Source organism: Balaenoptera physalus (assembly GCF_965194825.1).
Source record: "Balaenoptera physalus genome assembly, chromosome: 6".
Taxonomy (NCBI): Eukaryota; Metazoa; Chordata; class Mammalia; order Artiodactyla; family Balaenopteridae; genus Balaenoptera; species Balaenoptera physalus.
The window spans coordinates 107,883,479-107,911,460 of NC_138885.1; the positions used below are offsets into that span (position 1 = coordinate 107,883,479).

Consider the following 27,982-nt stretch of genomic DNA (forward strand, 5'->3'; position numbering starts at 1 on the left):
GGTATACTAGGAGTGGAATCACTGGGTCGTATGGTAACTCTATATTTAGCTTTCTTAACAACTGCCAAACCGTTTTCCAAAGCAACTGCACCATTTTACTTTCCCACCAGCAATGTACGAGGGGTTCAACTTCTCCACATCCTCATCGCCATCGTTATAGTCCTTCTTTTTAAATTATGATCATGCTAGTGAGTGTGAGGTAGTTTACTTTATGTTCTTCACTTTAACACTGGGTTCCATGTTGAGGTGGGCTACAGACTGGCATAGGGTAACAGGATGGCCATATCTTGTTATAAAGAAATGGCATGATGCTGATATATTTTGTGGTTCAAAAGGAAGCTAATTCAGTAGCTGGTCACTTTACTTCCTCTTTGCAAACTGGGATAATATTTCAGGGTGGCTGCAGCTTCCCCCAAAAGAAGGCTCTCTGCTACCCCCATAACAAGGGCAGAGCCCACAGAGGTTAGCTAGGTGTGCTGGAGAGTCAGGTTTAGAAGAAGGCACTCACTAGCAGGGCAGGAAGGGTCCCCACCAGGACTGGAAAGCCACCAAAACAAGGATCGTGTGTCTCCACCTGCCTTCTCTGCTTCCTGCTGCCTCTCCTCCTTATGCTGGGAACATACTGCCTTTCTCTGCTCACCCCTACATGGCAGAATATGCCTGTTCAGAGCTCCCAAGGTAATCTGTTACATTTCCACCCATGTGGAGAATCAGTCAGCCACCTGTTTATGATTTTTAATATATTTTTTTCAAACTACACAAGTATGCCCAGAGCAGGCCCCTCGCATCTCAGAAGAAAAATGCTGGGCTGTACTAGTGGAGTCAACTTTCTCTTAGCTCGAGCATCCTGAAACTCCGTGCTGCTATCACTCAGACTGTTTTTCCAGAACACTTCTTTTAAAATAACTTTCAGAAAGTTGGACAAAGGGACTCATCTCTTAGGTTTATAGTCAAGCCTTGATCTTTTCCTAGGGATCTAACACAATTGGATTGCCTGCTTAGTCCCCCAGATTGAGAACTGAATGGTACCTCGTGTTTCTGACATTAAAATCAGCCTCAATAGTCAGAGATGCCCACCACCGAGGATCCAAGACATGTTCTGTAGGGATTATCCAAGGGGAAGTTTCAACAGTGGTTTGGGTGATAGCAATGTTATGGAAAGTGATAAGAACCTCCCTCTGATGTTGAAGGGAACTAGACACTTTTTGTGAAATGTATCATTTTTTACTAAATATGTCTCCAAAACCTTAGTGCTCTGGCCATTCCTTGCAGTGAAAGTTACTTCCATGTAATATACAAGCTAACACAAAGAATCCTATCTAAATGTTGTGAGCAGACAGGCTAGAATCTGGGGAGATTTATTGTGCAGTAACCCTCGTCTCTCTTCTCTAGGCCGGAAATTAAGTTTACATCAAATATGGAAGGATTTAACTGGGAAAACTACAGTGATGAAGATTTTGGTAATTACAGTTACAACACTGACCTGCCCTCTATTCTACCAGACTCTGCCCCATGCCAGCCGGAATCTCTGGATATCAACAAGTATGCTGTGGTCATCATCTATGCCCTGGTCTTCCTGCTGAGCCTCCTGGGAAACTCCCTGGTGATGCTGGTCATCTTATACAGCCGGGTGGGCCGCTCTGTCACCGATGTCTACCTGCTGAACCTGGCCATGGCTGACCTGCTCTTCGCCCTGACCTTGCCTATCTGGGCCACCTCCAAGGCAAAGGGCTGGATCTTTGGCACACCCCTGTGCAAGGTGGTCTCACTCCTGAAGGAAGTCAACTTCTACAGTGGTATTCTACTGCTGGCCTGCATCAGCGTGGACCGCTACCTGGCCATTGTCCATGCCACACGCACACTGACCCAGAAGCGGCACTGGGTCAAGTTCATATGTTTAGGCATCTGGGTCCTGTCCTTGATCCTGGCCCTACCCATCTTCATCTTCCGAAGGGCCATCCACCCGCCCTATTCCAGCCCAGTCTGCTACGAGGACATGGGTGCCAATACGACAAAATGGCGGATGGTGATGCGGGTCCTGCCCCAGACCTTTGGCTTCCTCCTGCCCCTGCTGGTCATGCTGATCTGCTACGGACTCACCCTGCGCACGCTCTTTGCGGCCCACATGGGGCAGAAGCACCGGGCCATGCGGGTCATCTTTGCTGTCGTGCTCGTCTTCCTGCTCTGCTGGCTGCCCTACAACCTGGTCCTGGTTGCAGACACCCTCATGAGGGTCCAGGTGATCGCAGAGACCTGTGAGCGCCGCAATGACATTGGCCGGGCCCTGGATGCCACCGAGATCCTGGGCTTCCTCCACAGCTGCCTCAATCCTCTCATCTACGTCTTCATTGGCCAGAAGTTTCGCCACGGACTCCTCAGAATCATGGCCATCCATGGCCTGGTCAGCAAGGAGTTCTTGGTCAAGGACGGCAGGCCTTCCTTTGTTGGCTCTTCTTCAGGGAACACTTCTACTACCCTCTGAGACCGCGCGCAGGGCTCCCCCCTTCCCTTCAGCATCCGCCCCAAGCCGCATGTCCTCTGGCTGCTCACAGCCTTGTGTCAAGGCAGCCCCCCATTGTGGTTACAGGAAGTTGCTGAGGCCACATCCTTACTAGGCCCCCAGCTATGGATTCGAAAGCCCTGGCCCCCATCTCTTACTGTAATTACCATGTCAACTGCTAGAGCTCAGTCCATGCTACCACTGAGACCACAGCACTCTGTCTTCTGGCAGACATTCTTTGAAGATATTCTTTTAAGTGATTACAAAAATTTCCCACCATTGGGAGGCATTAGTGTCAAACACCATTGGTTGCTTCCCCAACTCTCCCTTTCCTTGCCTGCTAACGAAGTCCACCTCCCTTGAGAGAGGCTGAAAATGACAGATACTCACTTTCTCAGACTTCCTTAAGCCAGCAGTGGCCATATCATCTGGTTCTGATAAATAAGAATTAAAGGCAAATTTTGTGCTGGTAAATCACTTTCCTGGGAGAAAAAGTCTTGATTTGTAGCGTTTACCACGTTCCGTGGTGTAAATAAATGCTCCCACCATGACCGATTTCAAGGTGGCAGTGTTTAGCAATGGGATCACAAGATCTAGAAAATGTAATAATCTGCTTTCACAAGCACATACGAACTGGCTTCAGTGCATCATTGCTTAAGAAGTCAACTGGGGCCAGGAAACCCCTGGGAAGTATTCCTGATGTGTGTGTGTGTGAGAGAGAGAGAGAGAGAGAGAGAGGGAAACATATCTTTGGTTCTTGCTTTTGAATATGATTATAGGATATGCTGTGTGGTGCCAAGGCAGCCACTTTGTGAAAATGAGACCAAAAGTATGCCCAACACACTTGAGCTGTTGGAGCCAAAGCTCCAACAGTTTGGATATAAAGAACCTGAGAGGACTTCCCTGGTGGTGCAGTGGTTAAGAATCCACCTGCCAATGCAGGGAACACGGGTTCAAGCCCTGGTCCGGGAAGATCCCACATGCCGCGGAGCAACTAAGCCCATACGCCACAACTACTGAGCCTGCACTCTAGAGCCTGCAAGCCACAACTACTGAAACCTGTCTGTCTAGAGCCAGTTCTCCACAACAAGAGAAGCCACTGCAATGAGAAGCCCATGCACTGCAATGAAGAGTAGCCCCCGCTTGCCGCAAATAGAGAAAGCCCGCAAGCAGCAGCGAAGACCCAATGCGCCAAAAAAAAATAAATAAATTAATTAATTAATTAATTAAAAAAAAGAACCTGAGAATAAAGAGCCCAGAATAAACCTAAGCATAAACAGTCAAATGATTTTCAACAAGGGTGCCAAGGCTATTCAATGGGGAAATGATAGTCTTTCACCAAATTGTGCTGGGAAAATTAAATATCCACATGCACAGAGTGAAAGTGGACCCTCACCTTACACCATACACAAAAATTAACTCAAAATAGATCAAAGACCTAAAATTAGAGCTAAAACTATAAAACTCTTAGAAGAAAACACAGAGGGAAATGTTCATGTCATTGGATTTGGCAATGATTTCTTGGATATGACACCAAAAACACAGGTAACAAAAGAAAAAGTAGTTTAATTGGACTGCATCAAAGTTTAAAACTTCTGTGCAGCAAAGAACACTATCAACAGAGTGAAAAGGCAAATCACAGAATGGGAGAAAATATTTGACATCGTATATCCTATAACGGGTTAATATCCTTATAAAAAATTCCTACAACTCAGCAAAACACAAACAAGCAAACAACCTAATTCAAAAATAGGCAAAAGAATTAGAGAATAAACATTTCTCCAAAGAATGTAAACAAAGAGCCTATCACTAATAATTAGGAAAATGTAAATCAAAACCACAATGAGGTACCACTTCACACATATTAGGATGACAATTATAAAAAAAAAAAAAAAAAAAAAAGAATGAAAGAAAGAAGAAAATAACAAGCACTGGCAAAGATATGGAGAAACTACAACCCTTGTGCACTGTTGGTGGGTATGTAAGATGGTGTAGCCACTGTGGAAAACAGTGTGACAGTTCATCAAAAAGTTAAACATAGAGTTACTATATGATCCAGCAATTCTACTTCTAGGTGTATACCCAGAAGAACTGAAAGCAGAGACTCAAACAAATATTTGTACACTAATGTTCATAACAGCACTATTCACAATAGCCAACAGGTGAAAACGACCCAAATATCCATCAGCCCATGAATGGATAAACAAAGTGTGATATACCCCTACAATGGAATATTATTCGGTCTTAAAAAGGAATAAAATTCTGATATATGCAACAAAATGGATGAACCTTGAAAACATTATGCTAAGTGAAATAAGCCAGACACAAATGTTATATGATTCCACTTATATGAAGTACCTAGAATAGTGACATTCATAGAGACAGAAAGTAAAATAGTGTTTACCAGGGGCTGGGGGGAAAGGGGAAAATGGGGAGTTATTGTTTAATGGGTATATAATTCAGTTTGGGATGATGAAAAAGTTCTGGAGATGGACAGTGGTGACAATTGTACAACAATGTGAATGTACTTAATGCCACTAAACCGTACACTTTAAAATGGGTAAAATGGTAAATTATGTTATGTATATTTTACCACAATTAAAAACAAAAAACCTAGTTCCAAAAAGGCAAACTTGAACCACTGGAACCACCTACCTGTAACTTCTTAAGTGAGATAATTAAATGTCTTTTTTTGTATAAACTACTTTTAGTTGGGTATTTCATTACTTGCAACAAAAAACATCCAAAGTGCTACAGAGAGGTCAGGCAAGAGTGAGCAGAGGTCCTGAATGAGGGTCTTTACAACAAATAAATCCCTTCGTTGCTTATCGGGTACATAGAGAGAAGGTCTAAAATCGAGACGGAGGTTGGTATTTCTTCCTTCTTCTTCCCCAGCCCAAGCCTCCTGCTGCTGAACATGTATTATGGAAGGAAACATGTCCTGGGATCATCTTGTGCTTCTCGTATCCTTGGGTGAAACAGGAGTCAAGAGTGTCTAGGGTGGGACTTAGAATGGCCAAGAAAGTCTACCAAATCAGCTGGATTGGGTAGCTGGAAGTCAGAGAGCTCTTCTGAGCTCGACCAGCAGCTCTCACTTTGAGTCATCCTTCACTCTCTCCCCTCTCCGCCCCACACACACACCCATCATTCAGGTTTGACAAAAGGGCACTCATGCAGAATGGGAAAATGACTATGTCACCCAGACAAAACAAAGAATTGGACTCATTCCTTCAACAGTATTGAGAACCTGCTCTTCTAGGGCTTTGGGTATATAAACAATCAAAGCAGAGAGTGCCTCACCCTGGCACAGCCCCTGTTCATAGGGCTTGTCTCTGAAGGGTCTTGGGCAGGAGGGGCTCTGGCTCTGAGCAGCCTACTAAGGAAGTAAGGAAACAAGGGGAACTGAACTTCACTGTCACCAAACTTTTACCAGGTTCCAATCTCTTTCATGTTAACAACTGTCTGACCATTAAATCAAGGAGACAGCAGCTGTGGCTATGACAAGAGGCCTCTCCAGGCAGACAGAGGCAAACCTCTGAGCTTCAGTGCTCAAGGGGCAGGTAACCACCACCCCTAACTCACGAAAGTGCTTTTCCTTTTGCAGTCAACAAGCAGGATTAATTCAGCAACAATAAATAATCCCTTGTTCCAAGCTCATTCTGCCAGGCACTGGGCTAAACTCAGGATCAAGCATGACTTAGCTGCTCTGGCTGAGTCTTCAGAACAGCTTCCGATTCAGCAGGAGGGAACGGCAAGGGAATGTGTCTTTACAAAACACCCAATTTGCCAGAGGGACCAATGGTGTCCTGACAGGACAAGGCAAACGGACAGGACGGCTCGCTGAGATGACTGTCGGTGGGAGGAGGCCACTCTAGTGCCAGGAACGCTGCTCTTTCCTCCCTGAACAAGGGCTAGAGGAAACATGGTTCTCCAAGGAAAACAAGAGGATAAAATAAGCCCAGAAGCAATGAGGCGGAGGCTGAGTTGTACTTATGTGAACTATTAATATTTATCCCTGGCTCTTACACTCTCTCTCACATACACATATAAAGACAGTCTTGGCATAAATAATCGACCAGCCAAGCCATCACTAGGACAGGACATGCTTTTGAGTTGCTGATTTCTTTCTTCCCTCCCATCTTTCCAGGCTTAAGTAAGTCCCACTGTGTCAGGGCCCAGCAGCTTTCTGCCTAGATCTGCCCGCTGAGTCTGAGCTGGACCCTCTTGCTTCCAGAGATATGTTCCTATACTTACACTAAAACCATCTGTCTTTTTTCTCTGTCCCCAATGTTTATGACGTCTTCCTGCCCCACAATCCCTCCCCAGACTCTGCAGGATGGGCTCCCTTTTTTCATGACATCAGTACAGCCGCCAGCCTCTCTTGGATGATGAGAAGAAGTACCTCCAGTTTGCACATCACATTGAAACGCATCACATGTAGGCCCACAAGGAGGACCACATCATCACACAATAGCAAAGCCAGGGGAAACCTAGAGACAACCCCCCCAGGCCAACTCTTTTAATACATAAATGAGGAAACTGAGGCCCAAGCAAAGCAACTTGACCAAAATCTCATGGCTAAATAGTAATAGAACTGGAATAAAAATTCCTAGTTCATTTCTTCAGATATTTTGCTTTTCTAATGGTAAATCTGTAGACATCTTACGAATGAATGGGTAATATATACATTGAACTGCTCAGAGCGTTCTGCTCACTCGGCAGGGCCAGTCTACCGCTTCAGTGCCTAGACTCATCTGTGTTGGCACTGGGGTTTGGAGTCTCCATCATCTTCTGCTAAAGGTAAGGGCCAGCTGAGGCTTGGGGCACAGGTGTGGGAGCAGGCTCAGGTGGGGTTACCCTACTCTGCACTGGCAGGCAGGGTAGTTAAGAGGCAATCGGAGCCCAACACGAAGTTCAAAGACAGGCCAAACTAAACCCTGTGTTGAGACACGCGCTCTATCACACAAGGTTGATTTAGAAAAGCAGAACCACTAGGAGGGATTTGTTACAGGGATCTGACTATAGCAATTGGGAGCTGGTTTTTTGTTGTTGTTTGTAAACAACAGAAATTTATTTCTCACAGTTCTGGAGGCTGAAAGTCCAAGATTAAAGCACTGGCAGATTTGGTGTCTGGTGAAAACACCCTTCCTGGTTCATAGACCTGTCTTTTCACATGGTGAGGAGTTTCCGGCATTTCTTTTTTTTTAAACTTCATTTCTTGGTAAAGTTGCTTTTGAAAAACATCACCTTAGTCTCAAGTAAGTTAAGCACTAGGGGACCAAAAAAGAACTAAGAAGCATTCAAGGCCATTGGAGCAGTATTTCTAGTGTATTTCTATAATAATTTCTATATCCGTGTTTAAAATGGGCTCCTTGCTTAAAATGCAGCTTTAGGGATAAGCCCTGAATGGATCTGGGTCCTGGCAAGAACCAGGTGGCATAGTGGAGCTGGGCAAGGAGAGAGAGTTTCATCAAATTCATGAGAATTGAATAAAGGGACCTTTAACAAAAGTGTGAGAAGGGTTTGGGGAAAGTAATGAGCCATGGTCAGCACCCCAAGGCCAGTAACGACTGAGAGCTGTTACTATCCCTAGGCCTAAGGGGTGAGGTAGGGAAGCCATTGCAGGAGCCCAGAGGGAAAGCTGTATGACAAGGCCTATCAGACAAGAGCCAATCCCAGCATCCAGCAGGGACAAAGCTGGGAGAATAAATGCCCTGACTTGAAGCTTCTGCCCACAGATACCCGACCAGGGCTCCTATCGGCTGAGCTCAGAAACCAGAGGATGGGGAATCCACTAAGGCAGTCCATATTGGTCAGTATCCCAGGGCATGGAGCGTGGTAGAGAAACGCAGAGAATGGATCCAGAAGAACAAACAGAAGGTACCCAACTCACCACCCCAGCTTAAGGTTAAGGTAACGTGACAGTCCCAGGCCCAAGGAATCTGAATGGCTGAGGGTGGGTCCTTGGAAATTTGGAGCCCAAGATGAGTCTGATCAAGACTCAAGTTTATTTTGGTGGGAATGTAAGTTGGTGCAGCCACTATGGAAAACAGTATGGAGGTTCCTCAGAAAACTAAAAATAGAATTACCATATGATCCAGCAATCCCACTCCTGGGCATATACCCAGACAAAACTATAATTCAAAAAGATACATGCACCCTATGTTCACAGCAGCACTATTCACCATAGCCAAGACATGGGAACAGCCTAAATGTCCATTGACAGATGAATGGATAAAGAAGATGTGGTACATATATACAGTGGAATACTACTTGGACATTAAAAAGAACGAAATAATGCCATTTGCAGCAATATAGATGCAACTAGAGATTATCATACTAACTGAAGTAAGTCAGAAAGAGAAAGACAAATACCATATGATATCACTTATACGTGGAATCTAAAATGTGACACAAATGAACCTATCTACAAAACAGAAACAGACTTACAGACTTAGAGATCAGACTTGTGGTTGCCAAGGGGGAGGGGGTATGGGGAAAGGGATGGACTGGGAGTTTGGGGTTAGTAGATGGAAACTATTACATATAGAATGGATGAACCACAAGGTCCTACTGTAGAGCACAGGGAACTATATTCAATATCCTGGGATAAACCATAAAGGAAAAGAATATTTTAAAAATGTATATATGTGTAAAACTAAGTCACTTTGCTGTACAGCAGAAATTAACACAACATTGTAGATCAACTATACTTCAATAAAAAATAAATTTTCAAAAAGTCAATGTTATAAAAAAAAACTCAAGTTTAAAACCCATTGACTCAGAAGCAATGGTGGCAATGCTTTTCAAACTAGAGATGAGAAATGTCCTGTTGGAATTAAAATTGTCTGTGAGAATGATTCTTTCCCTTGCAGGTCCATATTCTACTTCCTCTCTCTCTCCACATACACCCGCTCTCTAAGACCCCCACAACTCCCCTTAGCTGACCTCTAGCCAAAAGCAAGGTGGCCTTGCATGGGGCCTCCTCCTGACCATTCCATCTGCCCAAGTTGGGGCAGACGTGGTGGTGGGGAGGGGATGCGGGGAGGTGCAGACATCACTGCCCCAACCTAAGTCCCCTCCCCCATCAGCTTCAGAAGCATGCACAAGGCACCTTCCCGGAGAAGACAGATGCATCACTGATTTCCCAACAGAGCCTTGCAAAGTCTGATGTCAGACACATTCCCCTGGCCATAAACAGCAGCACCGGTTTCCTAGCAAAGCTGGCTCTGTGCCAAGCTGACCCAGCGTTTGGGTCAAACTCTTGACTCCCACAAGGTGTCCTGTCCCATGTTTGTTCTCTATTCCCACTACAGCAATAATACCAGCCTGCATTTCTAGAGGACTTGCTTGGAGGTCCAGCATTATGCTAAGGGATTTACTTCACTAGACTATACAGTTGGCTATGGCACTTGGACACCTCTACTTCCCCCTGCCTAACTCCCTTGCCCAAGTGTCCAAGTCAACTGACAAAAATGAATAAGCATGACTTCCAGGGAGCTTCTGAAAGCTTCCAGGGTCTCAGTGTCATAGTAGCTCCCAGGGACCAGGGTCAAGGTTGCACCAAATCCCTCTGTTTATGGGAAGATTCTACTAATTCTGCTTAGGACATATACATGTAATAAGTGTGTTTGTCACATTGTACTCTCTGCAAATGGCACCCCTCTATGGCTGTACAGTGTCAAACCTGCCCATCTGTGAGTGGTGGCCTTGAACTGCTTTACCTAAATCTAGACTGTCTGGGTGGAAGGGAGCCTAAAAGATTCACTTATAGACTGACCTCCCCTTTTGACAGGTGAGCTACTTGTTGCCCAGAGCAGGTGGACACTTGACAAAGGTCTTGAACTACAGGTGATGGAAGCAGTGCCGAACCCGGGTCTCCAGGTTCCCCATTCATTCCCCTCTTTGCTATACTAGGACACCTCCTCACAAGTCGCTGGGGAACCTAATTCCCACAGGACAAATGGCAGGATTCGCCATTGTGCCCACGACCTTTTTCTTCCATACGTGTAGATAAAGATTCAGGGAGAAAGAAGACCTGGTTTTGAGAGAGACCCAGAGGGTAGTTCCAAAGTTGCTCCGTCACTTATTCATTTATTCCCAACCATCACGTGAAGCAGGTAAACGTTTGGAGCTCATCTAGTGGTAAACATTAACATGATTAAAGCTTCTTGCAAGAGTTTTTAATGCCACGAAGTCTTAACAGCCCCCCAGAGAGGGGGTTTTTTACATTTTTTTAACAGCTTCATTGAGATGTAATTGACATACCAAAAAAAAGCTGCAGGTGTTTAATGTAAACAATTTGATGAGTTTGGACATATGAATACACCCATGACCATCACCATAATCAAGATAATAAACATATCCATCACCTCCGAAAATTTCCTTGTGTCCCTTTGTGCTTTCGCTTTTTTGCTGTTTTTGGTTTTGGTTTTTTGTCTGTTTGTTTGCTTGCTTGCTTTTTGGGATAAGGACACAATATTTGAGATCTACTCTCTTAACAAAATTTTAAGTGCACGATATCACATGGCTAACTATAGACACCATATTGTACAGCAGATCTCTATAACTAGTTCATCTTTGAGATGCATTTTTTTTAATCCAGCAGATTAGAAAATGTTAAATTTTTTTTATTACACCAGTGTTTGTTAGTAAGAAAAGGGGGAAATTGAAATTCCAAACATGGATTTTGTAAGGCACAGAAAGATTTTTTTTTACCTACAAGCATAAACATAAACGATGTTTTAAAAGAAAAACTCAACTAAAGCATGGTGAAACAAGGCATAATTAAGTAACCATCATTAACAGGTAAGTATTGGAAGAAAGGTACCAAACCGTACCTTGAGGTGGTTTAGCAGAGTGCTTGAGGGGGTAGGCCCTGGGGTCAAATCCCTGCATGCATATCCCAACTCCAGTTAAACTCTTGTGCCTCAGTTTCCTCCTCTGTAAAATGGGCTAAAAAGTTATTAATGAGAACTAGCCCCATAGGGTAGTCTAGTGGTTAAGTTAGTTAGTTACTACATATAAAGCACTTAGCCCAGTAATAGACCATGGTAAGCCTTCAATAACTGTTAGCTATTAGGGAATTCCCTGGCAGTCCAGTGGTTAGGACTTGGTGCTTTTACTGCCGAGGCCATGGGTTCAATCCCTGGTCAGGGAACTAGGATCCCACAAGCCACACAGCGAGGCCAAAAAAAAAAAAAAAAGTTAGCTATTAATACTTACTTAAATCTTTAATTTTGTTCCAACTTATGGATGTAGTAATTTGGACTAAACTTTATGCATAGCAATTTTCATATAAAGTTCAAATGAGTTCCTAGCTGTAGTGTTAATACAAAATGTACACAGCCACCATCCACTTGCCTGTCATATAAAGGTGGTGATGTTTTTCCAATCTGTTCTAAAATCTGATGTGTTCCCCTTTTAGCCATTCATTTATTTATGTCAGCTACTAAGTGAAATTAGGCAGTTCTCATCTAGGAAGTCACAACCCTGTAAACTTGCAGAAAACTAAGCCTAAATTACGCAGTTTCCCGAGGGCTGATATTCATGGAACGCTGATGAACAGTGAGGAACATGCTGCCATCAGAATAAGCCAATTGTGGTATTTTCTTTTTTCCCATCTTACGCCTGAATCCACCCCTCAAAAAACCTGCATGTGGTGGATAGAGACTAATGGGCTGTTCCACTCATTCATTTAAAAGTTGAATCTATCCCCATTTTAGACCTAGCTATTCCTCCAAATCTAGAGGGAAAGAGGTGAAAGGTTCAGTGACCTCATGGTGTAGTGGAGAGATAGACCAGAAATCAATTAACACAACCCAAATGTGATAAGCGTTAGAGACAAGTTATGCAATGGTCTTATGGGAACACATGGAGGGACTCGTAACTCCGCCTGGGGAGGCTTTCTGGAAGGTCTAAATCTTGACCTACCTTTTGAGGGATGAATAGAATTTAGCCAACTGGAGATGCAGGGAAGAACATGCAGTAAAGGGGAATGGTATATGCAAAGGCTCAGCAGTGTTACAGTTCAGAGACTTTTGTATGGGTCATACAGAAGTCTTTCACCCAAGCCTCACTTCTCCAAGCTACGTGTGTTCTACCTCCCCGGCCAAAGCAGAGCTAACCAGAGTTGCTTTCCTGGAAATGGGAGACTGGGATGTTACCTGAGCTTTTCAATTGATTTGGGGTGATGTAAGCTCATGGATAGCTGTGGGCAGAAAGAAGCAGAGGAATCTGGTGTACCTAGAAAGAGGAGTGAAATAGACCTGCTAAATGAAGTAGAGATGAAGAAGTGTGGCCCTCAAAAAGAGAGAGCCCAAGTAAGGAACCACCTTCCTGCTCCTAGTACTGGTCCCTCTTAGAATCTCATGACCCTTGGGGTCCATCAGATACCCTTGGGATCTTGTCACTAAATTCCCTTTAGGCTTCTGCCTCTTTAAAGCAGATTTCTGTTACTTACAACCAAAGAAATCTAGACTAAGGCAGCCAGTATGAGGTATTCAGGGAAATTTAAGGAATCCAGTATGGGCAAAGCAAAGGCTATACCAGATGTGGGTATGCTATATTGAGACCTGGGCCAGCAGGCAAGGCCTAATGGCAGAGGGCCTTGAGTGCTGTGCTAAAGTGTGGAAACTTCATCCCACAGGCAACAGGAGCTTTAAGCAGATGAACACTGCAATCAGATTGCTCCCTGAGTGGTATATGAATAGACCGAACGTGGTTGAGGATCAAGGCAGGAGTCCAGTTAGGAGGTTATAGAAGAAATGGTGAGTGTCTGGGCAAAGTAATGACAGAAGGGGTGGAGATCAGGGCTTGAGTTTAAGAGATCTTTAAGGGCAAAACAACAGGACTTGGCTACGAATTGGATAGGGGTGGGGTAGTGAGAAGGAGGGAGTCTAAAGGATTCTTCAACCTATAACTTGGACCAACGGCTTGAAGGAAGCAGGTTTTGGAGGGAAGACGCTGGCTTTAACTTTGAATTTATGGTGTGGGTACAAGGAGGCATGTCAATGTGCATTGGAATCCAGCTCTGGAAGCCCAGGGAAAATGGGCTAGAATCTCCACATTTTTGGAGATCATTCTCGCAGAGACAGCAGATCATTCAAGCCACAGGAGTAGATGATGTCATTCAGGGAAAGCAGACAATAGGGAAAGGGCAGAAAAGGGGAAGGAAGAGGATCTGGAAGAATGTCAGCATTTAAAGGACTGAAAGAGGAAAGGGGTCTTCCAAAAAGACTGAAAAGAAGGCAAAGATGCAGGAGGAAAGCAGGAGCCCAGAGAAAACAGAACTTTAAGAAGGAGGAAGTGTGTGGTGAGTGGGGAAATAACAATGATGCTCTTCTGCACCCCTCATGGGACAGAAATCTGACTCCTTTTCTCTTTTTGAGCTCTTTCTTTGTTTACACCTGTCTGTGTACATCCAGTGAGAATGCAGTGATTCAGCACCTCACGAAAGCTCTCCAGGGCCCTCTTCCCACCTGCCCCCTTGAAGCTCCCGGGCCTTGTTGCCAAGCTGGGCTTCACCCTCAGCCGATTGCAGCTCATCCAGCTCAGCCACCTGGAACGGAACAGGGCCAGGTTATCCACGTATGTTGCTTGAACTGCCAAAGTCTCCCGGCTTTTCTCATGTTCACTTCCAGCCCCACCTCCCTAACATTCAGGCGAGAGTCCACAGGCCAGGGCTGGTCTTAACTGCAGCGCCCACTCCCACTGCCCCCAGTTCTGAGTGATGGCTTTCTGCAGACCCATGAGTTTTACTCTTGTCCCCTAGGGATGAGCTCGTTCCCTAAAGGGCCCTTGACCATTCATTCCTTTCATTTGTGCCCAGACTTATGCCAACCCCAGAGTCAGCCCAGGTCAGGATCCAGCTGAGACTCCGCTAAATGTTCCTCAGCTCCCTTCACAGGCTTAAAGCACCCTTTGAGCAGTGAGACTCAGAGCTTAGCTGCAAAGTGGAGCAGAGAAATAGGACCGTAGCTGATAGCGCTGTGGGGTCAACAAGAGTTATTATAAGACGAGAGCTCGTATGTTAATGGCAATGACCCGGGAGAAGAAGAAAAAAATGGATGTTGGAAAAACATGAAGGAAGACCGTTGGTCCCCTTTCCAGCTGTGTTTTCATCTCAGAACAGCCCGATGTCTTTGAAAGCAGTATATCTTATCTTTCCTATTAGCCCCTGACCCTGTGACATCATGCAGGAAGCACTGCCCTTAAAGTTAGATTTGGGATTACTTGCCTGTTCCTCAGCTGACACAACTCTCTAAGACTCTCTGCTCTGATAATAATGTCTGCCATTTTTCAAGGCCCTAGTCTATTCCAAGAACCTGGCATCCATTACCTTGAACCTTGACAAGCTTCTAATTCTACTGAGCCTTCAAGGAAACAGGGGTCAGAGAAGTTAAGTGATTGCTCAAGATCATACAACTCAGGATAGACTAAGACCCAACCTGACTCAAAGCCCGCTGGGGCTCTCACTCCACCCCAGTGCTTCTCCACGTATCATGAGTAGTTGAGAACCCAGACTCTGCAAGCAGTTAATCCTTGATTTAAACTCCAATTTACCACTTATCTGCTGCTGTGTTACCTTGGACGAGGTATTTAATCTCCTTGGGTATTATTTTCCTCATCTATAAGACAGGATAATAATAATTCCTACCGTAAGGTCTTGGTAAGCTTTCAATGAAATATTTCATGTAAAAAATGCTTTTCACCGAGCCTAGGTCTGCAGTTACCAGTAGGCACATCTGTTAGTAAGAGGCTAAGCTGACGTGTTGGATTGTAGTGTGCAAGTTTGCTCATGACCCTGAAAGCTCAGAAAGAGAGGCTCTTCTGTGCAAGAGAATGATTTCAAAAACCCATTATCTTTCTAGGCTTAATGACTGAAAGAAATGTATTCCCCTCACCAGGGGTATTTGCTGTTTTTCCAAGGGGCCTGCCAAGTGCAAAGGAATGAATTGCTGACAGTTGAGGGAGGAAGGTGTTGGAGGGTGAGTTGCGGGGGAAAGGAGGAATAAGAAAAGAGAGGGGGAAGGAGGGAGGCCTCTCTAGAAATTTTCATGTCAACCCTGGTCAGCAGCTGCCCAGAAAGCACACATTAAGAAGTGATCTTCTATGAAGCACCTAATTACTAAGGTTTATGTTCTGAGCAAAGATAAAAGTTTCATATCAAGTTCACATCTGTAGATGTATAGATTCTTCAATAGAGCATCTCGTCTTGGAACTAGAAAGGAGCTTACCTAATTCAACCTCATTTCATGGAAGAGGAAACTGAGCTCAGAAAGGTTTTTTGTTTGTTTTTTGTTTGTTTTTACTCTTAAAAGAGCAAATATTTATTGAGCTCCTATGTGCCAGCAGAAAGTCTAAATGAATATTCTAGGTCACACAACTACTAAGTCTTTCTTTTCTTTCTTTTATTTAATTAGAAACATTTTTTCCCAAATCTTCAGATTCAGCTTGTGGTTCACTAGAACCCCCAGACAGATCTCTTTGTCCTGATCACCTTGACACTATAGGAAATTTCATGAACTCCTCACATATCCTCCATTCACAAGTTTCCTTGTCCCCTAAGTTTCATTTCTATAGTACCTGTCCTTAGTTTAAGGGTCTGGCACAAAGTTGGGTGCATAATAGGCATTTGATACATAATCAGCTAACTGGCCATTTGATTCCTATTTATGAACATATGTTTTCTATAACATCTTGGCGAATGGGCACAGGGGACAGTGCCTGCAGAATATCATCAGGATCCCAGCTAAGGGGAGTGTACAAGGACGCTGGCAAAGTGGGGAGCCCTGCGCTGTGTGGCCCTTAGGCCTTACTTGTTTCGTCTCCCTCCACCTTCAACACTCTCAAAGTTGGAGCAAAGCCAGCTCTTTCAGAAAAACAGTCTTGTTTACAACATGGGAACCAAGAGAAGTACGGATGTGGCCTCATAGGTTTCTGTTGGGCAATCTGATTTCTTCCCATGTCGGAAGTGACTGGATTTCCCCAGAAGCACCTCCCCACTTACCTTCTATATCTTACTTCTTTCACACTGCTGATTTGAACCTGGCTAAAAGAAAGGCGTGATAATCCTGAGATACTGCAGGGTCATTCACCTCCAACACATACATACACATGCACAGGTGCGCATGCAGCATATACTTAGAGGCTGTGAGTTAACTAGACATTTGGTCAATGTGTCCTCCAGACTGATATTAAAATTCACTGGGAGAAAGTTTTAACTACACTTATCTTTAAGGAAAGGAAATAATGAATGGGAAGAAACTGATTGATTTTATGTGCTATTCGAATTTTTACTGATATCCTATTATGATAGTGCTCTGAGGAGCATGGGAAGCAACAGTACACACACACACACACACACACACACACACACACACACACATTGAAATGTTAGATAACATATATTTTAATTTTTTTAAATAAATATCTGAGATCAAAGGCAAGGGGGGAGGGACTTCCGAGGTGGTCCAGTAGTTAAAATTTTGCCTTCCAATGCAGGGGGTGTGGGTTCAATCCCTGGTTGGGGAGCTAAGATCCCACATGTCTTGAGGCCAAAAAACCAAAACATAAAACAGAAGCAATATTGGAACAAATTCAATAAAGACTTTAAAAATGATCCACATCAAAAAATCTAAAAAAAAGGCAAAGGGGGTTCTCTAAAGGCCAGATATGAAAAGGGAACTTAGAGATGTACAGACTTATCAAGAAGGAGGAGTTGAAGCCACAGGAACCCAGAGGATGCTAGAAATGGTTGTGCATCTCAAGGATGAGAATGATAACACCAGTGGGTCTACAGACCCTGGTACAGCAGGGAACTGGAACTGGATTCCCTGCAAAAAGCCAGGAACCAAAGAAGAGCTGACCCACCCTCGCCTGGGGATAGAAAAACATTTGCCAGCTATGAGACATGACCCCAAAGTGAGCAGCCTGCCCTAGACATGGGGGAAAGAGGGCCACCTGAGGAACAATCCAGACTTACAAGTCCTGAGTAGAAAATGGTGAGGATCCAAATATGCCCTTTGGAATGATGTGGAAACCTAGGACCAAGAAATAACAACAAAAGTTACCAAAAATGCTATGAACCCTATGACCCAGTAGGGCCCCAGCAAGGACAGCCATGACACTGCCCCTGTGTAGATTTCTTCATAATCCCAGACACATGCAAGACTCCCATGGGAAAAAAAAAAAAAGTGCTCTTCAATAGATGAGCTCATAATCGAATATTACAAAGAACTAATAACAACTACAATCAACAGTCAGCCAACATAACAAAAAGGAGAATTCACACCTGAGGAACTAAAGATAAAATAAGACAATCTGGATGAGACTTTAAAATAAGTATGTTTTTTAAATCCAGGGGACTTATTATATCAAAAATGGAGGACTGGAGAAATGTTTTTATATCTGCTCCCTCTCAAAAATCCACTACAAATTACACTGAAGGGATTTTTTTTTTTTATGAATTTTTTTGTTTTTTTAAAAATTAATTTATTAATTTATTTATTTTTGGCTGTGTTGGGTCTTCGTTGTTGTGCGAGGGCTTTCTCTAGTTGTGGCAAGCGGGGGCCACTCTTCATCGTGGTGCGTGGGCCTCTCACTGTCGCGGCCTCTCCTGTTGTGGAGCACAGGCTCCAGACACGCAGGCTCAGCAGTTGTGGCACACGGGCCTAGTTGCTCCGTGGCATGTGGGATCTTCCCAGACCAGGGCTCGAACCCGTGTCACCTGCATCGGCAGGCAGACTTTCAACCACTGCACCACCAGGGAAGCCCTGAAGGGATTTTTTTTAAGGCATACTCTCACATGGTACAAGAACAAAGAGAATGTGAAGGAAAATAAAAGATAAGAGATTTTTTTAATGGAAGTCAGAAAGTAGAAGTCAAGTTGTAACTGAGTTATCAGACCAAAAGAAAAACACAGAGACAGTAAGAGAGCTAAAGAAATCTTCACAAAAACCATAATATCCTTAGAAAGATAAGAGGAAATATTACATCCATAAGGCAAGAAAGAAGTGCCATAAAAGGAAACATTAGAGAACAAAAAAAGCCTATTGGAAATTTAAAATATGATAGTGGAAATTTTAAGTTCCAATTAAAAAGCTGAGGAATAAAGTTAAGGGTAATTTCATGGAAAATGAAAAGATTAAGATTAAAAACAAAGGAAAAATTGAAAAAATATTAGAAAATCAACCTTGGGGGTTCAACAGTCAAATAAAAGGAATCCTGGAAAAAAAGAGAATGGGAAACGTGAGAGGGAAAATATCAAAGAAATAATACAAGAAAATTTCACAGAACCTGAGTTTCCAGATTAAAAGCATTCACCAGGTGCCCAACAAAATGAATGAGAAAAGAACCCCCAGCAAGGTACATCATCATGCATTCTAATACTGAAAAGATAAAGAGAATATCCTAAAAGTTTCTAAGAGAAAATTCGGTCACATAAAATAGATTAAGAATAGAATAACATCATAAGTGTCAACAGCAACCCTACAAGCTAGAAGAGATTAAGAAAAGCCTGCAAAATGAAATTAAGAAAAGCCTGAAGGAAAATGAATTCTATCCTCGAATTCAATACTCAGCCAGAATACCAATCACATGTGAGAGTAGAATAAAGGCTTTTCTGAAAATTCAGGATCTCTAACAAGTTATCCACTATGTATCTTTTCTCAGCAAAATCCAGTAGTACAACAAAATAAAGGAGTAAACCAAAATTATGATTGCTCACATTTATATAGCAACTATGATATAATAGGCATTCTTCTAAATGGTGTGTGTGTGTGTGTGTGTGTGTGTGTGTGTGTGTGTGTGTGTGGTCATTTAATTTAATCCTCATAGGAATTAGCTGAACATCATCATTATCCACATTTTACAAGGTAGTAGAGGGAGGTTAAATGATCTGCCCTTAGTCACAAAGCATGTAAGCAGCGGTAGTCTGGCTCCAGAGGCCATGCCCTTAAAGAAAGAGGAAGATTTAACACCCATTAATGAAAGGAACTTCCTCAACCTGATAAAGGGTCTCCATGAAAAATCTTTAGCTAACATGATGTCTAATAGAGAAAGACTGAATGCTTTACCCTAAGACTAGGAACAGGGCAAACTCTTACAACTTCTATTCTGCACTGTACTGGAGGACCTAGCCAGTGAAATAAGGCAAGAAAAGTAAATAAAAGGCATAAATAAAAGGAAGAAATGACTGTCTTTATTCTCAGGTGACATGATGGTGTACACACAAAATCCAAAAGAATCTTTAAAAATAAAACTACTAGAACTAATAAGTGAATTTACCAAGGTCCCAGAATACAAGGTCAATATACATAACTCAATTATATTTCTCTATAATAAGAAAAAACTGGAAACTTTTTAAAAATTAAATACCATTTATAATAGCATTTAAACAACCATAAAATACTTAGAGATAAATCTAACAAAATATGTACAAGATCTATGTACTGAAAACTACAAAACACTGCCAAGACAAATGAGAAAAGACCTAATAATTGAAGAAAGGTGCCATGCTCATGGATTGGAAGACTCAATGTTATTAAGATGTCAACTTTTTCCAAATTGATCTATAGATTCAACATAATGCAGATCAAAATCCCAGCAGGACATTTTATAGAAATTAGCAATCAGATTCTAAAATTTATCTGGAAATGTAGTTAAAGCTTTTTAGAAAAAAAGAGCAGGCATAGTAACCTGCCCAGATTGGAACAGGGGTATAAAGGGCTCTAGGCAAGGGGTCTCCAAGAAAGAAAAAAAAATTATAGATTATCAGATGTTTATTACCTTGATTATCTGATGACTGTGAATGTACTGAGGGAGACATTTGAGAGTGATGTAATGAAAAGTACATGGAAAAATCCTATCATTAATTCTAAGGAAAACAAAACTTGGACAAAAAAAGGAAGTATAAACATTGCACTCAACTGTGAAGTGTTTTTTTATATAGTCATTTTAACTAAAACATTGAATGCTGATTTAACCAAAAAAGTGTGTTATCCATGTCCTGGAAGAAAGGAAGAGGCAGTATTTGTGTTTGCTTGGACAGGAGTAAAAGCAAGAGAGAGTGTGAGAGAGTGTTAAATCTTCATAAGCCAAGGTTGAAAGTCAATAGATGATATCTAAAACTCAGAAAAAAATCTCAAGAGCTAGCAGAATAAGCATGATATTTAGAAATATGTAGACCTCTATTGAATGAAACAGCTATGCGAGTTGAAATTTGTTGCCTTTGGACTTCCCTGGTGGCGCAGTGGTTAAGAATCCGCCTGCCAATGCAGGGGACACAGGTTCGATCCCTGGTCCAGGAAGATCCCATGTGCTGTGGAGCAACTAAGCCCATCATGCACCATAACTACTGAGCCTGCGCTCTAGAGCCCGCGAGACACAACTACTGAGCCCGCGTGCCACATCTACTGAAGCCCACGCGCCCATGCTCTACAACAACAGAAGCCACTGCAATGAGAAGCCCACGCATCACAACAAAGAGTAGCTCCCGCTCGCTGCAACTAGAGAAAGCCCGCGAGCAGCAACGAAGACCCAACACAGCCAAAAATAAATAAATAAATTTATTTTAAAAACAGAAAGAAAGTTGTTGCCTTTGCCTGGGAGAAGTGGGGCAGGAGGGCTGCTTCTGGTTTTCATTATAAGCTTTATAAAGCTATTTCACTTTTTTAAACAATGTAGGTGAAATACTTTGATAAAAAAAAAACTAATTTTAGAAAGTTTGCATTAACATATTCTGCTTATTTTTATTTTTTTAATTCTTTAATTCATTTCTACCCTCAGGCTTGGAAGAAGAATCCTGAGTTTAAAAACAGAATACCAGGATAGATAAAAACAGTCGTGGTGAGGGCTCAGCTGTTAGCCACTTGTGGCTTTCTGGGTCACACCCAGAGATCTTTGGCCTCTCCAACCTCTGCATAGAACTAGCAAAGGCTGTACAGGCATACCTCCTCGTTTCACTGTGCTTCACTTTTTTGCTCTTCACAGATACTGCATTTTTCACAAATTGAAGGTTGGTGGCAACCCTTGCCCAGAGCAAGTCTATTGGCGCCATTTTTCCAACAACATTTGCTCACTAGTGATCTTTGCTGCTACTGTTGCAAAAAGATTATGACCCACTGAAGGCTGAGATGATGGTTAGCATTTTTTAGCAATAAAGTATTTTTAATTAAGATATGTACATTTTTTAGACATAATGCTATTGCACACTTGATAGACTACAGTATAAACAAAACTTTTATATGCACTGGGAAACCAAAAAATAAAAAATTCAGGTGACTCACTTTATTTCTATATTCGCTTTATTGCGGTGGTCTGGAACCAAACTTGTAATATCTCCAAGTTATGCCTGAACTCTTCATTATTTCTTGGTTCATGGTTATCTCTTGGAATATATCTCTGGGAAGACCCTTAGACCAAAGAGGAGACGGTCGATTTATTTCATCTGCATCTATGCGTCTTTTCAGCCGCTGGAAGACCCTAATTAAAATGCAAGTTGCTGGGAAAGGAGCAATCTTAAACCCCTATGGAATAAAATACAGATTATCAATTAATATTTTTGCTGGGACCACTAAGAATAGGCCACTTGATAGGGAGGCAAGGGGTGGTGAGGAGGCTGTGGTTGGTAAGAAGGGGAACAGTGTAGGGGGAAATAGTACAATTCAACGTTATTACTTGGAGGCTGGAACATTTTAACCAAGCCCACAAAACAAATTTTCAAAATTTAAAATCAGCAAGCGGGCTTCCCTGGTGGTGCAGTGGTTGAGAATCCGCCTGCCAATGCAGGGGACACGGGTTCGAGCCCTGGTCTGGGAGGATCCCACATGCCGCGGAGCAACTGGGCCCGTGAGCCACAACTACTGAGCCTGCGCATCTGGAGCCTGTGCTCTGCAACAAGAGAGGCCGCGATAGTGAGAGGCCCGCGCACCGCAACTAGAGAAAGCCCTCGCACAGAAACGAAGACCCAACACAGCCATAAATAAATAAATAAATTTATTTTAAAAAATAAAAATAAAAAAAATAAAATCAGCAAGCATTGGGACTTCCCTAGAGGTCCAGTGGTTAAGACTCAGCGCTTCCACTGCAGGAGGTGTGGGTTTCTATCCCTGGTTGGGGAACTAAGATCCTGCATACCTCATGGTGCAGCCAAAATATAAAAAAATAATTTAAAAATAATTTTAAAATCAGCAAACATTGTGCAAAACATACAGTCACATCCCAATCCCTGTTCCCTGTATAATCCTTGATGTTTACCCCATCCCTAACCCCAGTTCCATCCCTGACTCTCTCCCATCTCTGACCACCCCCCACTCCTCTCCTAAGGTGCACCCCATCCCTGATCCCAGCCCCGTCCTGGACATGGAGCTCCTTCCCAAAGTGAACCATCTCCCTAACCTTGACCAGATGTCTAATCCTTACCCTATCTAGTGATCGGAACACCAGTTTCTGATATTTTCATATACTGTGTTACTTCAGTACCAACATCTTGGCATTCTTACAGATCTGAAATCCAAATCATTGAGCTATACCCAGAGAATTACACACTGCATTAAAAAATCTAACTGAACAATGTTGCATTTGTTTGAAGAGAGTTCTGACTACATCCCTGACCTGTTTAAAACACTTCCAAGTTATTTATTGCTGTTTGATTCCCACTTCACAGGTTACTAGTGAGGCCAAGCATCTTTTCAGATGTGTATTAGTCATTTGTATTTTCCCAGGCCCGATACGGATCCTTATTTACTTACTGAAGCCCCTGATGGAGTTGTCTTTAGGGCAGCAGAGGATGAAGGAAGGTGAGCACTGAGTCACACAGTAGAAGAGATGGAGAGGGGATTAAGGGAAGGAGGGAGAGGAAAGGGAGGTTTCCAGGCCCAGTTCCCAGCCTTCCTCCCTGGATTCTTTCTACATTCTTCTGTCTTCTCTCCTGAATCAGATGTATCTCTTAGGGCTTGAGCCCTTAACTCCTTCCTTGCCAACCTACTTGTAGAGTCTCAAGCTGGACAGGCAAAGGTGTCTCCATCCTGGCCCCTGGAAGAGCATCTTAGACAATACTCCAGAGAAGATGGTGACCCTACTGGTGATGTCTTTCGCTGCAGCCACTAACCAGACTAAATAGTAGTGGCCACTACTGTAGCCACTTACCCATCCCTGACATTCACTTCATTTCTAACACCCCTCCCACACCCCCACTTTCATCCCATTCCTAAGCCCTACTCCATACCTGGTCCCAACCCCAACTCCAACCTCCCTGAATCTCACTCACCCCGTCCCAACCTCCCTGAATCTCACTCACCCAGTCCCCAGACTCAGTCTATTTCTGGATCTCTCCTTATTCCTGACATTCCTGACCAGGGAAGCCCCCATTGAATAGTCTTGGCACCCTTGTTTAAAGTTATATGACCAGGGACTTCTCTGGTGGCACAGTGGTTAAGAATCCACCTGCCCAGTGCAGGGGACACGGGTTCGATCCCTGGTCCGGGAAGATCCCACATGCCACGGAGCAGCTAAGCCTGTGCGCCACAACTACTGAGCCTGCGCTCTAGAGTCCATGAGTCACAACTACCGAGCCCATGTGCCACAACTACTGAAACCCGAGCGCCTAGAGCCCATGCTCCACAACGAGTGAAGCCACTGCAGTGAGAAGCCCGCGCACCACAATGAAGAGTAGTCCCCGCTCGCCGCAACTAAAGAAAAGCCCACGCGCAGCAACGAAGACCAAACGCAGCCAAACAAATTTTTAAATAAATAAATAAAGTCATTTGACCATTTATGGTTTATTCTGGGCTCTTTATTCTCAGGTCCTTTTTATCCTTTGGCTCCACCAGCCTAAGTGTGTTGGGCACACTTTTTGCCTCATTGTCACAAAGTGACTGGCTCAGCTCTACACATCATATCCTATAACCGTATTCAAAGGCAAGAACCAAGGATATGTATGTGTGTGTGTGTCTTTTAAATCAGGAATATATCCCAGGAGTCCCCTGGTCCCAGTAGACTTCCTCTTAAGCAACAGTGCACTGAAACCAGTTTGTGAAAGCAGATTATTACATTATCTAGATTTTGTGAGCTTGTTGCTAAACACCACCACCCTTGAAATCGGCCATGGTAAGAGCATTTATTTACACCACAGAACATTAAGACTTTCTCCCAGGAAAGTGGTTTACCAGCACACTATTGCCTTTGAGTCTTACTAATCAGAACCAAATGATATGGCCACTCCTAGTTTAAGGGAGTCTTAGAAAGTGAGTATCTGTCATTTTCAGCCTCTCTCAAGGGAGGTGGACTTCGTTAGCAGGCAAGGAAAGGGAGAGTTGGGGAAGCAACCAATGGTGTTTGACACTAATGCCTCCCAATGGTGGGAAATTTTTGTAATCACTTAAAAGAATATCTTCAAAGAATGTCTGCCAGAAGACAGAGTGCTGTGGTCTCAGTGGTAGGATGGACTGAGCTCTAGCAGTTGACATGGTAATTACGGTAAGAGATGGGGGCCAGGGCTTTCGAATCCATAGCTGGGGGCCTAGTAAGGATGTGGCCTCAGCAACTTCCTGTAACCACAATGGGGGGCTGCCTTGACACAAGGCTGTGAGCAGCCAGAGGACATGCGGCTTGGGGCGGATGCTGAAGGGAAGGGGGGAGCCCTGCGCGCGGTCTCAGAGGGTAGTAGAAGTGTTCCCTGAAGAAGAGCCAACAAAGGAAGGCCTGCCGTCCTTGACCAAGAACTCCTTGCTGACCAGGCCATGGATGGCCATGATTCTGAGGAGTCCGTGGCGAAACTTCTGGCCAATGAAGACGTAGATGAGAGGATTGAGGCAGCTGTGGAGGAAGCCCAGGATCTCGGTGGCATCCAGGGCCCGGCCAATGTCATTGCGGCGCTCACAGGTCTCTGCGATCACCCGGACCCTCATGAGGGTGTCTGCAACCAGGACCAGGTTGTAGGGCAGCCAGCAGAGCAGGAAGACGAGCACGACAGCAAAGATGACCCGCATGGCCCGGTGCTTCTGCCCCATGTGGGCCGCAAAGAGCGTGCGCAGGGTGAGTCCGTAGCAGATCAGCATGACCAGCAGGGGCAGGAGGAAGCCAAAGGTCTGGGGCAGGATCCGCATCACCATCCGCCATTTCGTTGTATTGGCACCCATGTCCTCGTAGCAGACTGGGCTGGAATAGGGTGGTTGATAAGCCTCACGGAAGACGAAGATGGGTAGGGCCAGGATCAAGGACAGGACCCAGATGCCTAAACATATGAACTTGACCCAGTGTCGTTTGTGGGTCAGCGTGCGTGTGGCATGGACAATGGCCAGGTAGCGGTCCACGCTGATGCAGGCCAGCAGTAGAATACCACTGTAGAAGTTGACTTCCTTCAGGAGTGAGACCACCTTGCACAGGGGTGTGCCAAAGATCCAGCCCTTTGCCTTGGAGGTGGCCCAGATAGGCAAGGTCAGGGCGAAGAGCAGGTCAGCCATGGCCAGGTTCAGCAGGTAGACATCGGTGACAGAGCGGCCCACCCGGCTGTATAAGATGACCAGCATCACCAGGGAGTTTCCCAGGAGGCTCAGCAGGAAGACCAGGGCATAGATGATGACCACAGCATACTTGTTGAGTGTTTCAGTGTCCATCTTACAGGGACTATAATAATGTTCTTCTGTGGGTGGCGTGCCGGTGAAATTTGCAAACTCATCCTCAAACAACTGCCACAAATCAGTGTAATTAAATAAATCATTCAGGATGATAGTCATGGTTTGATCTGGTTGAAAAATTAGAAGGAAGGAAAGGTGATTTAGTAACTCAGATTCAAGTCACTCTCACCAAGGATGTGATAACGGGACTTCCCTGGTGGTGCAGTGGATAAGAATCCGCCAGCCAATGCAGGGGACACGAGCTCGAGCCCTGATCCAGGTAGATCCCACATGCTGCAGAGCAACTAAGCCCGCACCCCACAACTACTGAGCCTGCGCTCTAGAGCCCGTATGCCACAACTACTGATCCCACATGCCACAGCTACTGAAGCCCACACACCTAGAGCCTGAGCTCTGCAACAAGAGAAGCCACCGCAATGAGAAGCTTGCACGCCACAACGAAGAGTAGCCCCCGCTAGCCACAACCAGAGAAAGCCCGCGCAGCAATGAAGACCCAATGCAGCCAATAAATTAAGTAAGTAAGTAATTAAAAAGGACGTGATAATGGTTACTGGGATATCTTCTGCTTCTCTTCTAGTTTGGTAGCTGGAGATCCCTTCTTTCATCTCTATCTCGGTCTGCTTTAGAGATCAGCTTCAACGTGTTGTCAACTTTCCATAACTCTGAGGCTTGAGTGTGGGATAAGACGGACTACAGGGAAAAACCTCTGCTGTTGGTCGGCCCTACAACGGCATCAAGTCTACCTGTAATACTGCCTCTGTGCTCTCTTTGGCTTTCTCCATCCTCAGCCATGTCTGTGCATTCAGATGGGAGGACCAGCTTGGTCCTATACATTCATGGGAGAGCCAGAATCAGGCAAAATGGAAGGAGGAAAACCTTCCTCAGATGTCTTCATCTGCTCAGATGTCCCTTTCTATGTTATCTCCCCTCCGTGCCTTGCAGCCTGTGAGATCCCAGTTCCCTGACCAGGGATCGAACCCAGGCCCCAACAGTGAAAGCGCTGAGTCCTGACCACAGGACTGCCAGGGAATTCCCTCCCTGATTCTTGTTTAACCTTCTTAAAATCTACTGAGGGAAGAAAATGATAGCAATGGATTGCATTAAAGTGTATTTTAAGGGACTTTCCTGGCGGTCCAGTGGTTAAGACTCCATACTTCAATCCCTGGTTGGGGAACTAAGATCCCACATGCCGTGCGGCGCAGCCAAAAAAACAAGTGTATTTTAAGCCTTTTCTCTAAGGGAGCAATAAATGTTTGGGTCCTCTGTCTAAAGGAAGTGTAAGCATTTCAGAGAAGCCCCCATCTTGGTCCATGAAATCACCCCCTAAACATCCACAGAATCGTTCAACAGTTTTCAAATATCTTTTAAAATTGTGAAACATTTGCTGAAGCAAAATCTTACCAGCAGCCCAATATGTAAAACAGATAAAAGCTCATCTACTGGGGAGGGAGGGTGTGCCGCCCTCTCCATCCAGAGAGCCACTATGGAGGCTCCCACAAAACCCCCAGGGCTCTTCCGAGAACAATCTGAAAACCTATGAAAAGTTACCAAGACTGGAAATAAGGATATCTGGTATCCAGTCCTCACTCTATCCTGATTCTGTCATTAATGAGTTACATGACCTTGAATGGGTCCTTTTACCTCTACAGATTTCCATTTTCTCATCCAAACTGAGGGAGGCAGAGTAAATAACCCCTGAGATGCTTCCAAGCCTGAAGTTCTATGAGTTCATTTCGATTCACACATTTTAATACCCCTGCCAGGACTGCATTTTCACAGAAGACAAAGTCTTAGGGCAACGCAATAAACATCAGATTGGGGAAAGTCATCCTCTTGCCTGTAA

General features: G+C 44.1%; 2 protein-coding genes across 6 annotated transcripts in view; one reads left to right on the forward strand and one right to left on the reverse strand.

Moving 5' to 3' along the window:
* The window catches only part of CXCR2 (C-X-C motif chemokine receptor 2), a gene marked incomplete at its 5' end in the record, with an annotated part of 31,053 nt that extends 11,759 nt beyond the window's left edge, over positions 1-19,294 (forward strand). For 2 of the 3 annotated variants that reach the window (XM_082467447.1, XM_082467448.1), the window contains one exon: positions 1,393-19,294. In XM_082467447.1, coding sequence (XP_082323573.1) covers positions 1,418-2,482 — 1,065 coding nt within the window. In that variant the 3' untranslated portion in view covers positions 2,483-19,294. The remainder of the gene's footprint in view (positions 1-1,392) is intronic. The other variant, XM_082467449.1, reaches the window with a different exon arrangement.
* LOC309663473 (C-X-C chemokine receptor type 2) overlaps positions 19,294-27,982 on the reverse strand; it is a 38,536-nt gene continuing 29,847 nt past the window's right edge. For 2 of the 3 annotated variants that reach the window (XM_082467444.1, XM_082467445.1), the window contains one exon: positions 19,294-26,246. In XM_082467444.1, coding sequence (XP_082323570.1) covers positions 25,156-26,246 — 1,091 coding nt within the window. In that variant the 3' untranslated portion in view covers positions 19,294-25,155. Of the gene's footprint in view, positions 27,977-27,982 lie in introns of all 3 variants that reach the window. The other variant, XM_082467446.1, reaches the window with a different exon arrangement.